The sequence below is a fragment of the Dermacentor albipictus genome, chromosome 1 (genome assembly GCF_038994185.2).
Source record: "Dermacentor albipictus isolate Rhodes 1998 colony chromosome 1, USDA_Dalb.pri_finalv2, whole genome shotgun sequence".
In the NCBI taxonomy this organism is placed as follows: domain Eukaryota; kingdom Metazoa; phylum Arthropoda; class Arachnida; order Ixodida; family Ixodidae; genus Dermacentor; species Dermacentor albipictus.
Window position 1 is genome coordinate 472742179 of NC_091821.1, and position 21754 is coordinate 472763932.

At 47.6% G+C, this 21754-nt stretch overlaps 1 protein-coding gene across 2 annotated transcripts in view; it reads right to left on the minus strand.

Annotated features, from left to right (window-relative positions):
* Positions 1 to 21754, minus strand: part of l(1)G0289 (lethal (1) G0289) — a 113255-nt gene that overhangs the window by 53114 nt on the left and 38387 nt on the right. For both annotated transcript variants that reach the window (XM_065440696.2, XM_065440697.1), the window contains exons 3-4: positions 12524 to 12661; positions 9332 to 9401 (exon numbers count right to left, since the gene is read on the minus strand). In XM_065440696.2, coding sequence (XP_065296768.1) covers positions 9332 to 9401; positions 12524 to 12661 — 208 coding nt within the window. The remainder of the gene's footprint in view (positions 1 to 9331; positions 9402 to 12523; positions 12662 to 21754) is intronic.

Genomic DNA, 21754 nt, shown 5'->3' on the forward strand with positions numbered 1-21754 from the left:
GTCACCAACATCGATACGATCCTCAAGGGGTGCCGCCATCTCGAGCAGGCTAAAAGCCGCCGGGTATACCAGCACATCACGCGACTTCCCAACACAGCTGCTACGTCCTCCTGTGACGACCTCTTCCACCAGCCGTCGCGATGTGACAACTTGAGCCGCATCATTTGTCGTGAGGTCGAAGCGGCACAACCAGCAGCCCCTTTGTTCCCATCACCTGATCATTCTCCGGTGGCAATCTCCTTGATACAGGCCGTCGTCTGTCAAGAGTTGTCCAATGTTGGCCTGCAATCCATTCGTTCCGTACGCTCAGAACCTCTCTCTCCACGACGTCCCCACCGCACTCTTTTTACTCTTATGGACAGTGCAACACCTCCGAATGGCGAACCGTGGACGACAAGCCGATCTGTTTTTACTGCCGACGCATTGGACATGTTGCTCACCATTGCCGCAGCCGCTGGACTTCTCCGACACTCTATTCTTCTGATTACCACCCTCGCCCCTCTAGCGCATCCTTTTCCTTCGCCCCTTCTATGCCCGCTGCGTCATCTGACCCTACGACACCTTTGACGCGACCCCGCTACTCCCGCTCATCTTCTCCCTCCCGTCGTCAATCTCGTTCGCTCCCGTCGCGCCGTGCTCCTTCTTTGACCAACTCGCCGCACCCCCGACCGGAAAACTACAGGTTTTCCCGCTGAGTTTAATCCAAACGCCATTGAAAATAATCCAGGTGCCAGCCAATTTAATCTGAGCGCCAGCATTTTTAATCCCAGTGCCAATAATTTAATCCAGGCGCCATCACTTTTAATCCCAGCGCCATCCGAATTAATCCGCTTGCCAAGTCATTTAATCCCTGCGCCATCCATTTTAATCCAAGTGCCACACAATTTAATCCCAACGCCAGTCAATTTAATCCTGTTGGAAATTGATTGAGAAACGAATAATTCTTGCAGAAGAGCTCGTAACAGGCGTCATGAATGCCGTATATTCATTGATGTGATCACTATATTGGCGTCAGCACTATAGGAGCACAGTTTCCACGCTACCGGTGTTATGGTTTCTTCAGAAACACTTCCGTGTGTTATACCACTCGCTCATTTCCTCCTTTTCAAGTCGCATTTCCGAGTGATAAGAGACTCACATAAGTGAGGCACAATCGGGACGGATATTACGCGACTTGTGTTGCGATCATGACATGCGATTTCCTTCACAATCGCCTTGCATATCGATCGACATTGTTCGCAAGGGTAAAAACTTGCTCACCATTACTCAGACACTTGGCATAATCACTAAGCACCACTCTTCTCACGCATGCACTATCCTAAACTGCCGGCATGCTTATCAAACGAAGTGCATAGTTGGGTGAAAACCATGAAGAAATCATGTGAGTCACTAGAGATCACCTCATTGGCTGCGTGATAGTGAGCCAGTTATTACCGTTTATAGCCACTTCATTTGATATGCATGCCAGCAGTTTAGGATAGCGCATGCGTGAAAAGAGTGGTGACGTCACGAGAGTCACTAGTGATCACGTCACTTCAGTTAATGATAGGGAGCAGGTTTTTAAGCTTTGAAAGCGATTTCCTTTGATATGTTAGTTGCCTGATCAGGATATGTGTGACGGCGGTGACGTCGAGTAGGTCACTAGTGACCTAATTATGTCACTCAAGAGTAAGCTGTCACATTCTCAGAACCAATTGGTTTGATATTCATGTTGGAAGCATAAGAGTGTATGCAAGACACAAGCTTAGTGAGCTATATTGAGAATCGCTTAGTGATTTTGTCAAGTGCCTGAGTAATGGTGAGCAAGTTTTCACCCTTGCGAACGATGTCGATCGATATGCAAGACGATAGGGAAGGGAATCACACGTCATGTTCGCAACTCAAGCCGCATAATATCCGTCGCGATTCTGCCTCACTTATGTGAGTCACTCTTGTCACTTGGAAATGCGACTCGAAAAGGAGGAAATGAGTGAGCGATATAACACACGGAAGTGTTTCTGAAGCAGCCATCACAACACCAGTAGCGTGGAAACTTTGCTCCTAAAGTGCTGACGCCAATATGATGATTACATCATTGAATATACGGCATTCATGACGCCTGTTACGAGCTCTTCTGCAAGAATTATTCGTTTCTCAATCAATTTCCAACAGGATTAAATTGACTAGCACTGGGATTAAAATGTGTGGCACTTGGATTAAAATGGATGGCGCAGGGATTAAATGACTTGGCAAGCGGATTAATTCGGATGGCGCTGGGATTAAAAGTGATGGCGTCTGGATTAAATTATTGGCACTGGGATTAAAAATGCTGGCGCTCAGATTAAATTGGCTGGCACCTGGATTATTTTCAATGGCGTTCAGATTAAACTGGGCGGGAAAACCTGTAGATAGTGCAGCTTCTGGAGGTGAAGCTGCAATGACGACATTGGCACCAAATCCTCGCTTCACATTATCCACGAACAAGAATCTTTTGGACGTTCTCGTCGACAATGTTCCTGTGTGCGCGTTGATTGACACTGGGGCGCATGTGTCCATTATGAGTGCTGCTCTTTGCCGTCGTCGGCTCAAGAAAGTTCTGACGCACGCCCCGAACCGAGTTGTACAAGTCGCCGACGGAGGGACTGTCGCTATTGTTGGAATGTGCTCTGCCCGATTCACCATTGCTGAGAGACACACCGTCGATCTCTTCACTGTCATCGAGCATTGCCCTCACGAACTCATTCTCGGTCTGGATTTCCTTGCCAATCATTCTGCCCTCATCAAGAGTTCAGCCGGCTCACTTCGCCTTGACTTGCCTCTTCTTGACGACGATGTGGACCCGCCTCCAAGCTGTTCGAGTTGCATGGATTTTATTCGCCTACCGCCCCACTCTGTGACACACGTCGACTTGTTGTCCTCACCAGCTGTACCTGACGGTAATTATGTGGTCGCACCAATTCCGGCAGTTACACTTACACGTAGTGTTGCCGTGCCGCACACTGTGCTGACAATTACTGGCAACCGCACCTGCCTTCTCTTTGTCAGTTTCGCGCTAACCGCGCAAGTTCTGCTTCAGGAGATTTCATTGGCTATAATTACCGCTTTGCAGGATGATGAGATCGAGCCATTCACAGTGGAAGATCGTCACAGCTCAGCCCGTACCGTGACGTCATCGCACGGTACTGACGTCGACATTGAGAAGATGGTTTCCTCTGACCTTACACCTGCTCAAGCTGAAGCTCTTTGCCGCGTTCTTGAAGGCTATCGTGACATTTTTTACTTTGAAAATCGACCCTTAGGTCGAACGTCCGTCGTGACCCATCGCATAAACACTGGCGATGCCAACCCTATTCACCGACGTCCATATCGTGTTTCTGCGTCCGAACGAGCTGTTATCCAACAGGAAGTCAAAAAGATGCTTGTAAAGGACATTATCGAGCCTTCCTGTAGTCCCTGGGCTTCTCCCGTCGTACTTGTCAAAGAGAAGGATGGAACGTGGCGTTTTTGTGTAGATTATCACCACCTCAACAAAATCCCAAAAAAGGACGTGTACCCTTTGCCACGTATTGATGACGCTTTAGACTGCCTGTACGGTGTCGCCTATTTTTCTTCTATCGACTTACGGTCCGTCTACAGGCAGATATCCGTCGACGACATGGACCGAGAGAAGACTGCATTTGTTACCCCTGACAGCCTTTATCAGTTCAAGGTGATGCCTTTCGGTCTCTCTAACACGCCCGCCACCTTCGAACGAATGATGGACTCTTTGCTTCAGGGGTTCAAGTGGTCCACCTGTTTGTGTTATCTGGACGACGTCATCGTTTATTCGCCCACTTTTGACACGCATCTAGACCGTCTTTCAGCGATTCTTGACGTGTTCCACCGCACCGGTCTCCAGCTGAACTCGTCAAAATGTCATTTCGCTCGCCGCCAAATCACCATCCTTGGACACCTCGTGGATGCCCGAGGCGTGAGACCTGATCCAGACAAAATTCGCGCCGTTACGAACTTTCCTGTTCCGAAGTCTACCAAGGACGTTCGCAGTTTCGTAGGGCTGTGCTCTTATTTCCGACGCTTTGTTAAGGATTTTGCGACCATCGCACGTCCCCTTACCGACCTCTTGAAGAAAGACGCCCCATTTTCTTGGGGACCTGACCATGCCACATCTTTTTCGCAGCTCACTACTCTCCTTACCACTCCTCCAATTTTGGCCCACTTTGACCCATCTGCCTCAACGGAAGTTCGAACTGATGCCAGTGGTCACGGCATAGGAGCATTGTTAGCACAACGCCAGCGTGGACATGATCGTGTTATAGCCTATGCCAGCCGACTTCTATCACCCGCCGAGCGCAATTATTCAATCACAGAGCGCGAGTGCCTCGCTCTTGTGTGGGCTGTTGCGAAGTTTCGTCCATACTTGTACGGACGCCCCTTCTGTGTCATCACTGATCACCACGCGCTCTGCTGGCTATCCTCGCTTAAGGACCCCACGGAACGACTCACTCGCTCGGCATTATGCCTGCAAGAATATACCTTCTCCGTGGTATATAAGACTTGACGCTTGCACCAGGATGCTGTTTGTTTGTCCCGCTACCCCGTCGATGAACCAGCTGATGCGGACGCCATCGCTTGCATTTTCTCTGTGTCCCAGTTGCTTGAAATCGGCAACAAGCAACGCCGCAATCCTTCATTACGAGCCCTCATCGACCATCTGGAGTCAACGCCTGGCGACGCTCCGGATGTTTCTCCTTAAGGAGGGGACATTATACCGCCGCAATCTCGATCCACATGGCCTTGACCTTCTGCTCGTAATTCCACTGCACCTGCATTCGACTGTCCTCCAACAACTTCACGATGCTCCCTTGGCTGGACACTTGGGCATTCCGCGCACATACGACCGTGTACGACGTCGATTCTTTTGGCCGGGTCTCGCCCACTCCGTGCGGCGCTGTGTTGCCGCTTGTGAGCCCTGTCAGCGCCGGAAGAAGCCCTCCACACCTTCAGCTGGATGTCTCCAGCCCATCGACATCCCACCGGAACCCTTTTTCCGTGTTGGTCTAGACCTGCTTGGACCGTTTCCTTTCTTGGGCTCCGGAAATAAATGGGTCGCCGTCGCTACTGATTATGCTACGCGGTACGCAATCACCAGAGCCCTTCCGACAAGTTGTGCTACTGACGTTGCTGACTTTCTGCTCTATGACATCATTTTAGTGCACAGTGCTCCGTGCCAATTACTCATTGACCGTGGCCGCAGCTTTCTGTCGGCAGTTGTCGAGGACATCCTCTGCTCCTGCTCGACAAAGCACAAGTTCAGCACGTCCTACCACCCACAGACCAACAGCCTCACGGAGCGCCTCAACTGGACCATCACCGACATACATTCATAGTACATTGCGACCGACCACCACGACTGGGATCTTCACTTACCCTACGTGACGTTCGCGTATAATTAATCGCGTCACAACCATTCACCATTTTACCTCCTATATGGCCGAGAACCCGCGTTGCTCTTAGACACTTTGTTGCCCTCAGCCACACGTTCAGCCACTGAATACGCCCGCGACGCAATCGCACACGCCGACCACGCGCGCCAGCTCGCCCGCACCCATCTCGAGGCCTCACAGGAGCATCAGAGACGCCTCTATGATTGCCACCATCGCGACGTGCACTTTACTCCAGGTTCTCTGGTGCTTCTCTGGTCACCCATCCGACGTGTGGGCCTTTCTGAAAAGCTGCTGTCGAGCTACACTGGCCCATACCGTGTGGTGCGACAAGTGACCGATGTCACGTATGAAGTCGTCCCCGCCGACCCCTCAGCGTCATCGTCAGCTGCAAGTGAAATCGTTCACGTTGCGAGACTAAAGCCATACCATACACCTTTCACCGCGGATGTGTAGATTAAGCACCGGGACGGTGCTTCTAGTGCCGGGGGTGATGCTACGACACAGCCACCACAGTGTGGCTGCACTGAAGAGGAGGAAGACGACGTGGACCCTCTTGATATAGCATCGCCATTGTGGCCTTCCGTTAGCTTCCTCTGAATAAATGTATATAGCATTGGGCTACAGCTACACGTAACAATACGAACAACTGAGCCACTTCATGATCTCTGGCGGAGCTGGCGAGACACCGGCACAGTGGTAGAGGTGGCAACGATGTGCACTGGCTGCTATCACGCCAGCAAAGAGGCCTCGCCAATGTGCCGGTTGCATTCCTATTGCCAGGGCAGGCTATGCCACTCCACCTATTTCTATGCAATCCTTGGCTTTCTTTAGCAGTATCACGCAGCTTTTGGGTGTTTCAAACGCCTTGCAACATCATCATGAGCCAGCAATCTCATGCAACCAGTCTTGCCGTGTCAGCAAGATTGGTACCATTTGCTTCCATCCATCACGCAGAATACCCCACGCCTTCCATTGTCTTGGGCGCAACTGAAAACTTTTGTACCTTTGCACCCATCAGTATGCATGATACAAAGTTGCTTCACTGCAGCAAAGAAAAGTAAGCAGGTAGCCTTATTTTGCTCAAATCATGTCCTTATCACCATCAGGTAATGGCAGCTAGGTCACAGCAACGAAAGAAACTCATGATAACCGGGCGGATTTTGAAATGTTGGCGTTAGAACACATGATGTGTGCAGCCCGCTGCTGTCAAAAGTGTGCGAAACAAGCGCACCAATTATTGAACTCCGTGTCAGCCAATAGGAGCGCTTCCTGCACTCTACACGACTACAGCAACGAATCGCTGTGCTGGTTTTCCCCTTTTAGCGCTCATTCTTTTTTTCCTTTCATTTATATTATTATTTCTGCATGGAGAAATGAGGCACAGCGGCTATCTGAAGCTCTAATCTCTATTGTTTATGTTGATACCAAGATGGAAGCACTGTGTCAACGAAAAGCCGTGCCATCAACAGTGCGATAGCACCTCCGAAAGCCCATTTTAATGTGATTAGCATTCTTTGCATACATCAGATGTTTTGAGCCTATCTATCTAGCCTCTCATGCCAACACAGTGGGAAGTTGTCTACCAGCTTAGACTGCCAAGTACCGTATTTACTACAATCTAGGCCAGCCCAGATTTTAAACCGATGCCCAAAAAAGTCCAAAGAAAAGAAAAGAAAAATAGAGAGAATAAAAAGGAAAGAAAGAAAGGAAGAAAAAAACGTATTTATTCAAATCTGGGTTGATATTTCTCTCCAAATAATCATATGCCAAACTCTAGGGTCGGCTTAGATTCGAGGGTTTTTAAAAACGCACCAGTCTTTCACTGAAATTGATAAATATGGTGCATAGCTGGCACTATCTAGAAAAGTCAGTATCGCTGCCGCTACTAGCAACGCCAGTAGCCAACTGAAGTACCCTAGCGACGTCACTACGATGGCTACATGGTGTTACTGTAATGGCACCAAACGAGCGATGTTCCGTTAGTGCCTCTTTCAAACGAAACGTGCGCTAGCCGCGGGGGCATTGTCAAACATTCAAGCCAGGTAGGACTTCGGCATTGATGAGAAAAAAGTACTATATTGGAGGGGGCAGTGCCAGATGTTTTGTGTGTGTGCTGCAACGAGGATGGCATTTGATGGCTAGCAGCGATAATGAGATAGAATGAGTGTGACACGTTCATCATCATCATCATCATCATCATCATCCTATTTTATGTCCACTGCAGAACGAAGGCCTCTCCCTGCGATCTCCAATTACCCCTGCCCTGCGCCAACAGATTCCAACTAGCGCCCGTGAGTTTCCTAATTTCATTGCCGCACCTAGTCTTCTGCTGTCCTCGACTGTGCTTCCCTTCTCTTGGTACCCACTCTGCAACCCTAATGGTCCAATGGTTATCTAACCTGTGCATTACCTGTACTGCACACACAAAGAAAAAGCCAGAAAAGAAACAAACAAAATAAAAAACTTTACCATGATGCAGTGATGCCACGGTCATCACTGCATCATCCTCAGACAGTCGCTATTATGCATCTGTTGTCATACCATCCTAATTTTGCCATTGAGTCGTGTCACAGCCGTCATTCAACTCGTTACGCCGTCATCATCCCGTCATCATTGTTGTACAGTTATCATCGCGCCATTGTTGTCGTACACTTGCCGTCGCCTCATTGTCCTTACGCCATGGTCATGCCATCGTTACCATGCATTTATATCATGTCGTCGTGGTTGTTCTGTTGTTGTCATTCTAACTTCAGCATGTGACTCTCGCCACACTATTGTCATTATGGTTATCATCATACCACTGTCATAATACCATCTTCGTCACGCTGTTGTTTTACCACCGTCATCACTTAAGTTGCATCATACCACTGTCATACTGCGTTTGTCAATTCATCAGCATCATTCTACTGTAATCATGCTGTGGTAATTCAATCATGATTATGCAATCATTGTCACTGCATTACTGTGAGACAGCTACTATCATGCATCCATTGTCATACCGACATGGTGGTTGTGCCGTTATTATTCCAGCTTCATCATCCGTTTGTCATCACCATATCATCCCCATGTTGTCGTCACGCTGTTGTTGTTGTACTGCTTTCATCATTTAGGAATTGTCATACCGTTTTTGTTGATCCATCAACAACATTTTTTCTTCGTCATTCCATCGTCCCCACAACATCGAGTCATACACTTGCCGTCATCCCGCCATGGTCATGGGCGCCCTTGGCAAGCGAACATTAAAGAGAAGTGGGACGATAGCAGAGCATCTTGTGTATAGCCAAAGCAATGGAAATCTCAGAATGATCACTACAGGTATTCAACAAATATGACTTCGTAAATGTGGCATGTCACTACATAACTCAAACACTAATCACATTACCGTCAACAGTCATCGTGAGTTGGGTTCTGTCGTAATATTTTGGAAGACAACCCAATAACAGAGTGCGATTTTCTCCAATGATGCTGCGTATTTCTTTGTAAAAGTTTGCCATGATGAAGGAAGGTCTTAGGATTACGAAAAAAAATTAATTAGACCACTGTAACCACCTGCCTATCAAATAATTCCAAGAAATGTGAACCTTTTATTATGATGTGACATGTTTGTTATCATATAACTGTAAAAATTACCCCTCGTGCAATGTGTCAAAGTCAAGTTATATGCAAATGTCTGAGGCACCAACATTGAGTCAAGATACTTGGTGGAGGGAGGGTACACTGACTGTAGCCTTTGAACAGCACTTCTATGCCTGTAACGTGGCTGTTTGGGTGTTGGTAAGATATGACAAAAGACTTCAAGCGCACAACCAGACGAGGACGATGAAAGAAGACACACACGAGCGCTCGTGTGTATTAGCCTTCTGTCACCGTCCTCATCTATGCCTGTGGTGACAAATGTGGTGCCTCACCTCCAGTGGCGATGGTGATGTTCCGCACTGGGTGACCATAGAAGGGGAAGTCGAAACTCAAGTTCACCGTCTAGAAGCACAAACAAGAAGATAAAGACACAAAACACTTAAGGTACTCAGTAAAATCTCTCTTCAATGTATGGAAATAAACTGCTACTCAAAGCTGAAGCAAACGGCAAACCAAGCTTAAATTATCGCTCTGACCAAGTACAGTTGCCAATCTATAAGTTGGACACCGATAAGCCAGACAGGCTAGGTAATTTGGACAGCTTCACAGCACCACCAATGGCCACGCGTAGACTTAACAGGTAAAGACGACAAAGGAAAAAGACAGGACACAGCACTAACTAACTGAAAGTTTTTTGCCCGAGAGCAGATATATATATATCACCGCATGAAAGGAAGGGAGACAGATGACACAAACAAATCAATCCAGCAAGATCAACTCATCTTGCCTGGCTAACGCGACAAAAACAACTTGGTTGCACGTAAGTGGAAGTGCATGCAGCAATGAATCAACCACTTCTTCCTTGCACCGGGGCCTTGAAACATAAATATGATAATATTTTTTGGATATATTTGTTTCTTCGGACATTCGATAGTTCAGGCTTCCTTACGTACGCCGTGGAGTACGAATTATCAGTCGTCGACTATATAACAAACTACAAACACCTGTTGTGGATTCCTACCATGATCAGGGAGCAGTGCTCAGCAACGCTCGCAGGTTACCGAGAAATCGGAAAGGGGATGGCCACCACTACATCTTAATTTATCAGCATACAGCCACCTTATGATTGTGGGTTTATTTTTTGCTGGATATGCTGTCACGTTGTCCTTTGCCTTACGTCTCTCAATCTTGGACAGGAACAACCCCACAAAACCGACATCCCCTTGCAGTTCGATAAATCGTGAGGACTCGATAACTCAATAATCTACTTATTATCGATCGACTATTAACCCTTTCAGGGCCAATGACGTAAATATACGGTGCCGCGAACAAGTCCAAAATGGTTGATGCCGTATATTTACAGCGGCATCTGTACATTTAAAAAGCGCACATATTTTCTAAATTTTTCTTTCCTGGCATGTGCTGCCAATATGTGGGAACACTGAGAATTTTTTCCTCGCGCCTCCCTCTCTCGGTTTTCGTTGCATGGTTTGTTTTGGCGCCAGTTTGCTCCGGCGCATCTATATACTACCACTCACGCATTGGCGTTCGCGCGGGCGGACAACGGTTTGGGTTTTGTTCCATGGGCGGTTTCAGCGTCTCATGCTCGCAGAACTGATGGCTATCTCATTACTAATCACTCAAACGATGACTGCCTGTTTCTCACTCGTTTAGTGCACACAGGGGTGCGCGCGCATAGGAAAGGCGCCACCGAGCATGCGTATTCTTTTCTTTTCTTTCTTTTTTTGGGGGGGACTGGCGAAAACTAATTGCCTCTGGTTGGCGATAAGATGAAAATTAGCGGAAGTTTGTCGCATGTTGTACTTTTGTGACGGGCACACAGCCACACAGTTTTCCTGAGTGCACTCACCTATGCAGTTCGATTACGCTATGGACGTAAATATTAGTGTCAGAGCAGGAACATTTGAGACTTGCAAGGTATTCTAATGAATAAAGGGAAAATCAGACATCCACCCGTTTGTAGCAATTGCTACAAAGGAAACCCATACGGGTTCCTCGAAAGAAAAGCCTCATAGTTGCAAGAAAAATTCGTCCTGGTCCGGGACCTCTCCACCTTGTGGGTTTCCGCAGAACTACTACGTCAAAGTATTCTAGTGTGCGCATTTTCTAAGCCTTGAACTATGTGTATAACAATGTATAAAATTTATTATTCTTATAAGTTTATTTCCTTTTTTTATTGTTGTTATTCGTGAATAAACAGTACATATAGACCAACGCAAAATATATTGTTCTCACTTTATGGTCACCCTAGAAAAATTACAGTAAATTTTTTTTTCAAAATAGGTCCCTCAGAGAAATTGGGATCTGCAATTAAAAATATCGACTCTGGGTGGTCGCATATGTAAAGAAAAATCGACCCTGAAAGGGTTATTTGATAAATAAATTGGACTCGATAAATCGTGAAGACAAATCGTGAGGTGGCTTGAAAAAAAGTTTCAAGCCATAACTTCTATCTTGTCACTCTCATGCTCTTCACAGACAAAATATTTTGCCATCATCAGTGCCTTACGCTAGTTTTGCAACAAACTCATGAAGGTGAGAGGGGTAAAGTGTGGGGAGTTTCTTTTTTACACGTTAGAAGTTTTCATAAATGTCTCCAATGAGAATGATACTCTCCTGCTTCACTTAGTACGCTTATCTTTCCAAGTTGTACTTTCGACAGAGACAAGTGCTGCACAAAAGTTTACACTGACCGTTGTTAAAAGCAGCCTTGCATTTCAAATCATCTCGAGCGACCAACCAAAGTACTGCTGGACGAGATAAACTTGCAGTTCTACTGGAAGTGCGAAGCATTGAAGTAACAGCTTGGATGACTAGGGAGGCCTGTCATTTGCAAATCTTCCTTTTTCTTTGATTTCATTCCAGGCCTCAACTGTGTTTTGCCCAGTTTTTCCTCCCAGGGCTGTCTCATTTCGTTTGGGTGGACAGTGTGCCCTGGCAAACTGAAATACTATAAGAAGCCTCTGCGCAAGGCCCTTGGCATTGGTAATTATGAAAAAACGTCGCAGTTTCACCTGAAGGCGAAGTATCAATTGCGATAGCAAATTATTAGACAGCTATACCAAGTAAGGATAGCAGTTTTACTGGCCATAGTAATCGTAAACGTTTACTTACTAGTAGCATTAGCAAGCATGGTGTCATGCACATCCAGGCAAACGTGAACACGTCTCACTCAATGACTGCACACACTCGGTGTCCAAACGCTAGCATGAGGAAGCACAGCAGCAAGCAAATTGACCTTCGTGCTGCCTCTATCTTCAATGTTAACAAAGCTGCGAGAACACAGTGCACATGAAGTTATGAGCCCTTGGCACACCTAGACTCTGTACTCATCACAAATCACTTTCAAGATAGGGCTCGCTTGGCTGCACTCAGCCGCTGGCAGAGTGGAACGATGTCTACAGAACAAATAACTGAAACGTTTTCCATTACTTCGGTTAAAATTGACAGTAGATGCTTAGCACTAGTAGACATACACTTGGAAATGATGCCAAGCAACTTACGGCTGCCCGTCGGTGCGACACAGAAAGCATGTCATGGGTGATGACATGCTCACTGGGCAGCGCGTCCATGTCGGTCCAAAGGCTCCGCACAGTTGCTGGGTCCATGTAGAAAGTGGTGTTGTAATAGTCATGGTGATCCTGCAAGCAGAAGACACGGCAGACCATGTTTTCATGACGACACAGAGAATACAGTGTTGCACAAACAGCAAGTGTCAACACAGCAAACACTACTTAACCCTTTGGTAGACAGTGTGAGATCTCACTTTGCAAGGCAAAGTCACTGAGCTGTAGCAGTGAAATAATATAGTAAAATATAAATATATAGTCGAGCCCACATATAATGACCTCAGAGCAGTTTTCCAGCTTCTACAAATAGTTTCTCAACAATCAAAAGGAGTCTATGAGAGAAGGGCCCAATTATAATGACTCAGTGCCCTGCTCTGTTCAGTTACAACGAATGGAATGTAGCGTAGAGTGGCAGTATCTCGACGAGCAGGGAAAGGTATGACGAGACGGGGATTGCCCAATGTCTGCCAAATTGTCTGCCTTCAGCTTCATAGCTTGCTTAAGCATTTTCTAAATGCAAGAGGCTTTATCTAAAACTGCACCTACAGCTTGAAAAACTTGTACAGCACTGTTGTCAAGTGAAAACTACTTAAGTGGAGCTACCCAATGCATGCCAGTAAATGTAGGGCACGTCATTTTCACAAATATCATACTTGCACGGTTCTAATGTGCCCCAGAGTCCAATGTGCACCCAACTGTTGCGTGCTTAAGAAAATAAAATAAAATTGCACCTGAATGTAATATGTGCCCTATTACAACGAGGATCTCGCAACCTCAGCTAGGCAAAGCTACTGCACCCCTCGAGAAGCGCACCCACTTAACCTCAACAAAGGTTTATCAGCTGGTCCTGCAGCGTGCTTTTTCCCAAAATGAGAGAACATTAAGTAAATGCGGCCACATGCATGAAGCTCACTAAACTTTATTGCTGTGTATGTAACGGCCACTCAATTCATCACGAGACACATCAAAAGAAGGCATGCGAGCTGAAAAATGCCTGATTTGACTGTGTACAGCACAGCGCTTGCCTCATCTGTAAATTTTTCTGAAAGAAGCAGTTTTACAGGCTGGTCAATGTGTTTCGTGCTTTCGACGCTGTTGTGGCACTTGAAAGAGATAGAAGTATACTGTGTACAAAGCTTATGGGATGACTAGGCCACGCTTGCTGAAGTTTGAACACAAACACCGGATGAATGGACCTCAACGCAAACGGGCATACGGTTGCTTCGACAGGAAAGGAGGCGACCAGTGGCATTAAGAGTCCATCTGCTTGGGGAGCAATTGGTACTGGCATCGTGGGCAGAAACTCGAGGTTGTCTTGTCTGTGTCCACCCATTCACAAACGAATAAAATGAGACATGCAGAATTTTCACAGCAGGGAAACGTTCTTTAAATGAGCTTTCATAGCGAAAGCGACGCATCAACGCAGTCATCTGCACTTCATTGGCCACAGATATTAGGCAAACAAGGAGGTTTGTCAAGCGATCACTTACAGAGATACTACTATCACTTTCAGAAAATTTTATGTGACTCGGCACTGCACTTGTTAAAATATGCTGCAGAGAGCGTTTCTGCCACTCTGCACAGATAGTGAGCTTGGCATTGCGCCAGTAATACTGGTACATGTACACGATGACCGATTCGCCGAATTGAATTGAATTATGGGGTTTTACATGCTAAAACCACTTTCTGATTATGAGGCACACCGTAGTGAAGGACTCTGAAAATTTTGGCCACCTGTGGTTCTTTAATGTGCACCTAAACCTAAGTACACGGGTGTTTTCGCATTTCACCCCCATCGGAATGCGGCAGCCGTGGCCGGGATTTGATCCCGCGACCTCGTGCGCAGCAGCCCAACACCATAGCCACTGAGCAACCACGGCGGGTCCTATTCGCCGAAGAGTTGAGCAAAATCTCACGCAAGTGATAGCATCGTCATAAGTGATCATAGTCTAGAACAGAAATAACCCACAGCACACTTCAGGAAAATGTGCTCTGCCGCTATCTCATGATGGCGACGATGCTGCATCTGCCGGCTCTGATGGTAGGCTGTTGCCAAAGCCGCGAACACCGTTTTCATTTCTTATTCTGTTGCAATGAGTAGGCAATTTTCACTCGTTTTTCCAGAAAAAATCTGCGCATTTGAATCGTACAAATAAGCAAGGTGCCTCTTCTGCACCTTGCCGATTTCTAAACCGTTCATGTTGAAAGAAAGAAGTATGATGAATTTCTAATACAGTGAGCATATTTTGTGCAATGAAGGTGTTCAATGTATTCTGAGCTAATTGTACGAGTGTTTTCATAAGGCTATGTTTCTGTATTTAATATGAAGCTGGTCAGTTAAATTTCAAACTTATCAATAAGGCAGGACACTTGTACTGGCTATTTACTTCCTCTTCCACTTGAGCCATTTTGTCAAGGCTGCAGGGCCTTAGGGTCCTTCTCAGCTCCTCAGAGTTGCAGTGTACTGGTTGGTGCAACACTGCATTTGAGTAGAGGGAGCACTGACAAATATTTTTTAAGTGTAAAAAACTATACCACACATTTCTTGCACGTAAAAGAATAAGGTTTAGCAAGCATGAAGGCTGGGTACATAAGATATCATAAGTTAATACTAAAGGGGTCTGAAAATGCCTCCCTGGCATCATTGGCATTATCACATTGCCATGACAGAGCAATATTTAATTAAATTATGGGGTTTTAGGTGCCAAAACCACTTTTTGGTTATGGGGCACTCCGTAGTGGAGGACTCTGGAAATTGACCACCTGGGGTTCTTTGACGTGCACCTAAATCTAAGTACACGGGCGTTTTCGTATTTCGCCCCCATCGAAATGAAGCCGCCGTGGCCTGAATTCGATCCCGCGACCTTGTGCTCAGCAGCCTAACACCATAGCCCCTGAGCAACCACGGTGTAGGGGTTGAAGGACGGGCTTCGGGATGAAAACCAAACTTGGGAGTATTTATTTTACATTATGTACAGGGAGGTGAGAGTCATTTAACAGTCGTACTGTCATTACGGGCCGGCAGCAACTCGGACGCTGCGGCCCGCGGCAAGAAGTTCGAGAGAGGTGAATCAGGGAATCAGGGAATGCTCTGGTCTCTCTGGAAGGCTTCTTATAAACCCTTCGAGCACTGGAAGTCACGTCATGTTCGACCAATGGGAGAGTCCGCTCAGATGACGCCACTTTCAGCCAATGGTAGGCGCCCGTGCGATGGTGTCATACCCAGCAAAGAGAGTCGGCGCCTGGTCCTCCTCTCTTGATCACTTGATCCCCCTGCGCTCTTGCCTCGCAGAATTACAATCCACTTCTTCTAAAGTGGAGAAGGAGGGGGGCGCTCATGCTCCATTGTACAAGGGCCCACTTGCTCCCGGTGGCTCGGCTCCGCAGTGGTGGCAAATGCCTTCTTCAAAGGCGAAAGGGGATGATTGGGCTTCATTGTCCGAGGCCCCCTTCTAATCCCGGCGGCACACGACCTGGGGGCCGCAAACTCGTTTGCACTTGTCTGGTGCTCCTCTGGAATGTGCTTTCCTGCTTCTGCATTCCTCAATTAGCTGTGCTGCGCTTCGAAGTGGTTTGGGGAACTCGAAGTAGCCTCAGGAAACGGCGCCATATCTAACAGCTCGTCCTCGCCCCGGTTGTTCTGAATGGCCGGTGAACTCAATTCGCCGGCCATGAGGAACGCTGAAAGAACCTGCAGGGTATTGGTGTCGAGCCACGTTTGACGAACTTCGGGATCCTGGGCCCTGGAGAACATACGTCAAACAAACCAAACAACACAGCGCTGCACCACGTGTAAGCGCAGGCTCTTCACCCCTGACTCGCCAGGCTATTACTGCGTCAAAATGAACCCTGATCTTTTCTTTCCCCAATTTTGACAAAACAGTTCCAACCACCCCTCCAAACAGCTATCCATTTCTCCTCGAATGCCGACAAGACCAGAGTACTATTGTTGTTGCAAAACAAAAGGGTCGCTGACGATACAAACAACAAATGAAAACAGCCGAACATTACTTAAGTGGCCTAACTACACGAACAGCATGTTTCCAATCTATTGTAGTGGCATACTTATCGCACGTATTGGTGCCACTGAACAATCTGGTCAAGCTCACAAGTGCGTAATCACAAGCGCGCTAGCCTTGTGGTCACTATCCAGAACGCATACTTGTGTCGTAGGCAAACTCTTCATTACGCTTACTCATGTTTCTTCCTTTAGTCCCTCTGGGACACGTGACTTAAACGAACAATTAAGCTCGCGGGACTTACACACTCCGCAGAACCCTTAAAATGATGCGTCTTCTACTAACTCTTTCCACGCACGCTCAGTAAAGAAGTCAGAATACGGCTGCCCTCCACACACGCTAGCAACCCAGTCATAAATCTGCTTCCTTCCGTCCACACAGGACACGCGCTAATGGAACTACGAACGCTTCTCCGTGCAAATCATGCACTCACTGAAAACTACGCGGTTAACCTTAGAAAAATCAAAAACACTTAAAGAAGGTTAAATAACACACACGCGCGTTACGATAGGCCTTTCAACAATAACCTTGACCCTCAGGTTACTCACACACACAAAAAAAGACCTATCTACTTATTAATGAGCATCTCGCGAGACTACATGTTTACTTAAAACGCATCTTTCAAATCTCGAGCTTCTCGAACGAAAACACAAACAAAGCTCATACCTTTACATTGAAAGAAACTCTAGTCTCAAATCGCGAAATTTTCCAAATGTTCAAAAATAAAACAGAACACTTTCTTTCTACGGAAGCTCCCTTGGTCTCCCGTTTCAAACGTTTTTGACTGACTCATACTTTGAGCCGTACTCGGGGTGGACGCAGTTTCAAAGCTACTCTGGCTACGGAGGAACAACAAAAGGGCTGACTCATTATCACCTCCCCCAAGACGTTACGGTCTCCTGCCAATTTGCGTCCTGGCGCCCCGCTTTCAACACGAACTCGATTGACCGCGTCGCTACTCCCCACCTGGTCTCGTCCTGCCACCTTGCGTTTCTTCGAACTGCACGCTGAGCTGTGAAAAGAACTACGGAACGACAAGGAGTTTAACTGCCCCGTGCCCTTTGTCCGCGTCCGTGCAGGACATGCTTCGCGGTCCCCTTTCGACCGGTGGTTTGAACATTTTGGGTGCGTCAACATCGTCAATGACCACCGCACCTTTCTTCTCCTCGCGCCCTGCCCATTTGGGTTTCTCGCCATCTTCGGCGGCGCTACATTTGTTACCGTCTTTTGGTCTTTACCGCGCTTCTTTTTACTGCGCTTTCTCTTTGCACTTGCTTTCATGTCGCCTTCTCGTGCCTCGTGCTGGCCGGTACACATTTCGTCAGCCCGGATCGGTCTCTTACCCGCACAGTCTGAGTGATTTACATTTAAATCTACTCTCACTTTGCCTCGACTGGCGGACAGCCCAACCGACTCTGGCACAATGCAGCAGGCTTTACTCGAGTTAGACAACTCGCACTCTTGCGAACTGCCCTCTACTACATTGCCCAGCGCACGCTGTGCATCGGCACACAGCCCGTCGGTATCGATCGCTGTCTCACGCGTACAGTCCGAATGATTAACAACTGAACCATCCCTCTCTAGGCTATCTAGCCTGGCGGAGAGCTGCACCGATCCCTGAACAATGCAGTTGTTCTCTCGTGGACTACGGAGCTCACCATCCCGAGAACTACTCTCAACTACATCGCCCAGTTCGCACTTCACTTCTGCACGCAGATCTGACCTGATATGGGTGCTCGCGTCTGTCGCGTCAACAGTACCCTTTTCTTCGCTAGCAACCTCGCTAACATTACCAGCGACGCACACGCGCGGTAACTGTGCCAATTTGTTCGCAGCTGGCCTAGCTGTCTCTACAGTTATCTGTTGGCACAGCGCCTCGTCGCTCTCCTTGCGCCCTTTAACGGCCTCTGTTGCCACTAAGGCATCGTTAGCAGCTAGCCTTTTCCCTTCACTTATGAATCGGCAGCCAATCTCACAGGCACTACTCTTCTCGTCGGCTTTTGGCGAAAATCTGCTAGATGCTTCCTCATTCTTTCGCTCTGTACTACCTACAAAATTCTCAGACAGCCGTTGTCTCTGTGCCAATAACTGATCACAATACTGTATCTCTTTGATCAGTGCTGCCTTCTCTCTCTCATACTTTTGCTCACGCTCAAGCTTACATTCCTGATACTCACGTTCGCGTTCCTTCTCACATTCGTGACGCTGACACCTAAGAGTAAGTTCTTGAAGCTCATGCTTCCGTTCATTATCGCGTTCTTCACACCTACTCTCACTCTTAAGTTCACGACGCTCTCGCAAACGTACACGACGCACACGCTCCCGTGGCTCCTGTATCACCTCCCAAGCAAGCTCAATGCTTTTGTCATCATTGCCACTATCCTTAATCGCCTTTATGATAGCTGGCGTTTTCATCCGTTCGTCCGCCTCAACTCCCAAATCGTCGCACACCAACAACAAGTCCAACCTCGTCAACCTTCTAAGATCCATGGCAGCTGCCCCGACAGGTGGTTAAAACTGTTTTCCTTAATTAATTTGTGCAAACACACAATGCATCAAACTCCCGATTCCCAGAACTATCAAAATGAACACACAACATTTGAGTCTGGCGAATCATAAGGAAAAAAACCACGCGCTCACTTACGGTTGCAGCACCCTGCCATCCGGTTCATTTGTCCGCTGTTCCCGGTTCCTCCGGACTCCCTGGGTCGAAGGCTCGCTCCTTCTTCGCTACTCCCAGTTTCTTCGGACCTCTTTCGACGAAGGCTCACTCTTCTTCGCTCTTCCCGGTTCCTTAGGGTCTCTCTCGACGAAGGTTGATCCGTAGCGCTGCCACCAGCTGATGCATTCGGAGGCGATCTCACCGCTGCCAACCAGATGTAGGGGTTGAAGGACGGGCTTCGGGATGAAAACCAAACTTGGGAGTATTTATTTTACATTATGTACAGGGAGGTGAGAGTCATTTAACAGTCGTACTGTCATTACGGGCCGGCAGCAACTCGGACGCTGTGGCCCGCGGCAAGAAGTTCGAGAGAGGTGAATCAGGGAATGCTCTGGTCTCTCTGGAAGGCTTCTTATAAACCCTTCGAGCACTGGAAGTCGCGTCATGTTCGACCAATGGGAGAGTCCGCTCAGATGACGCCACTTTCAGCCAATGGTAGGCGCGCGTGCGCGCGTGCCTGGTCCTCCTCTCTTGATCACTTGACCCCCCTGCGCTCTTGCCTCGCAGAATTGCAATCCACTTCTTCTAAAGTGGAGAAGGAGGGGGGGGGGGCGCTCATGCTCCATTGTACAAGGGCCCACCTGCTCCCGGTGGCTCGGCTCCGCAGTGGTGGCAAATGCCTTCTTCAAAGGCAAAAGGGGATGATTGGGCTTCATTGTCCGAGGCCCCCTTCTAATCCCGGCGGCGCATGACCTGGGGGCCGCAAACTCGTTTGCACTTGTCTGGTGCTCCTCTGGAATGTGCTTTCCTGCTTCTGCATTCCTCAATTAGCTGTGCTGCGATTCGAAGTGGTTTGGGGAACTCAAAGTAGCCTCAGGAAACGGCGCCATATCTAACAACGGCGAGTCAGAGGTATACTTGTTGATGCCACATAGCAATAAGTGATGATGATGTTGCAAACTAAAAACAAACAAGACAGCTGAACACCTGTCTCTCGATACCATGTGTCTGTAGCCATGTGTCTCTAGTCTGACGGCGTGTGGCAGCCGTGGCGATCACAGGAAGGGAGGGTGAACATAGCATGCCATCATGACTCGTATAACTTATGGGTACCAAAACTAAAGCTGATCTGTAGAAAGCAGTACAGTGAAAACATGTTAATTTGACCCTCATTTAGAAAATTTGATAATTCAGACTAGCCATCCAATGCTGGCAATCATATCCATTATTTATTGGCATCAAACTCTCATTCATTTACAAATATTTGGCTGTGCAATAGTAAATTTAGAGGCTCCCAGAATGTGCACTGAGAGACACAGTTGAGTGACAGAAATGCAAAAGTGGCATCTGGCATCGCTGCTGTACTGCGAAGAAATCAGCAAGGTGAGAATTGCAAATTGCAGCTGCCACGATGATGTTGTGCAAAATGAAAATGGGGGTTGCAGATTGTTTACGTAAATCGAGCCAAAAATTAAATGTCAGTATTCATTTAACAAGCTAACCCAAGATGAAGCAGTTCATTTTACCTAGATTATTATCTCCTGAGAGCCAATTCATGACACAATGGCTTTTCAGGTCATCTTTTAGTGTTGACTACAGTCGATCCCGGATATATCGAACTCGAAGGGGATCGTGAAATATTTCGATATACAGATAATTTGAAATATAAAATATGCATGTCAAAAGCTTCTCTAACAACTCCACACATCTCAAGGCAGCTTCCCAATGTCGTGACTAACGGGAACTTACCGATCTGTGCCTCCAAGGCGCGTAAAAAAACAAAAACACAGCGCGATGACCAGAGCACTTTATTTTGGAAGAAAAAATCTGCGACCTTTGTTAGCTTTTTCTTCTGCACCATCAAGTTCATTAGGCTGTCCTCAAGCTTGTTGACAGTGTCCAAATGAGAAGACCAGCTCCTTCCATTGTGCCACAACAGCGGCGAATGGCGCTGAAAGCTGATGCAAGTTCAGCTGCAGTGCATGGTGGTTGGTCCTCTTCGTCGGAACCTTTGCCGCTGCTCGAGTCTGCGTCCCCATCACCCATGATGTCAGCCACAATCTCCGCATCAGCGTGATCCGCTACAGTTTGCACGCCGTCGTCAGCGCTGAAGAAATTGCATGCTGTAACGCCGCCTGGGATGGCGCCTGGGAATGCCGAGAGCTCGCGAAATTTGCTGTCCAGGCATCCATCGTCTGCAGCTACCACAAAGCCTGCTTTGTGGAAGCAGTTCACAATTGTGCTTTTCTTCACGTTGTTCCAAGCACCGGCCAAGCAACCAGCATGGCTCCGGAACACATGCCAAAAGCGGAAAGAAAAACGCACTGCACCACACGAGTCTCAAGCCTTTGCGTTGGCCTCGTGAATAAAAGGAACAAAGCAAATCGAAAGGCGCACCGCTCCGCGTCTCTGCACTACCACAAGCCCAAGCTGCACTGACCTCGTTCGTCTCGCTGCGCCAGCGGCGGCAGCCGACCAACACAC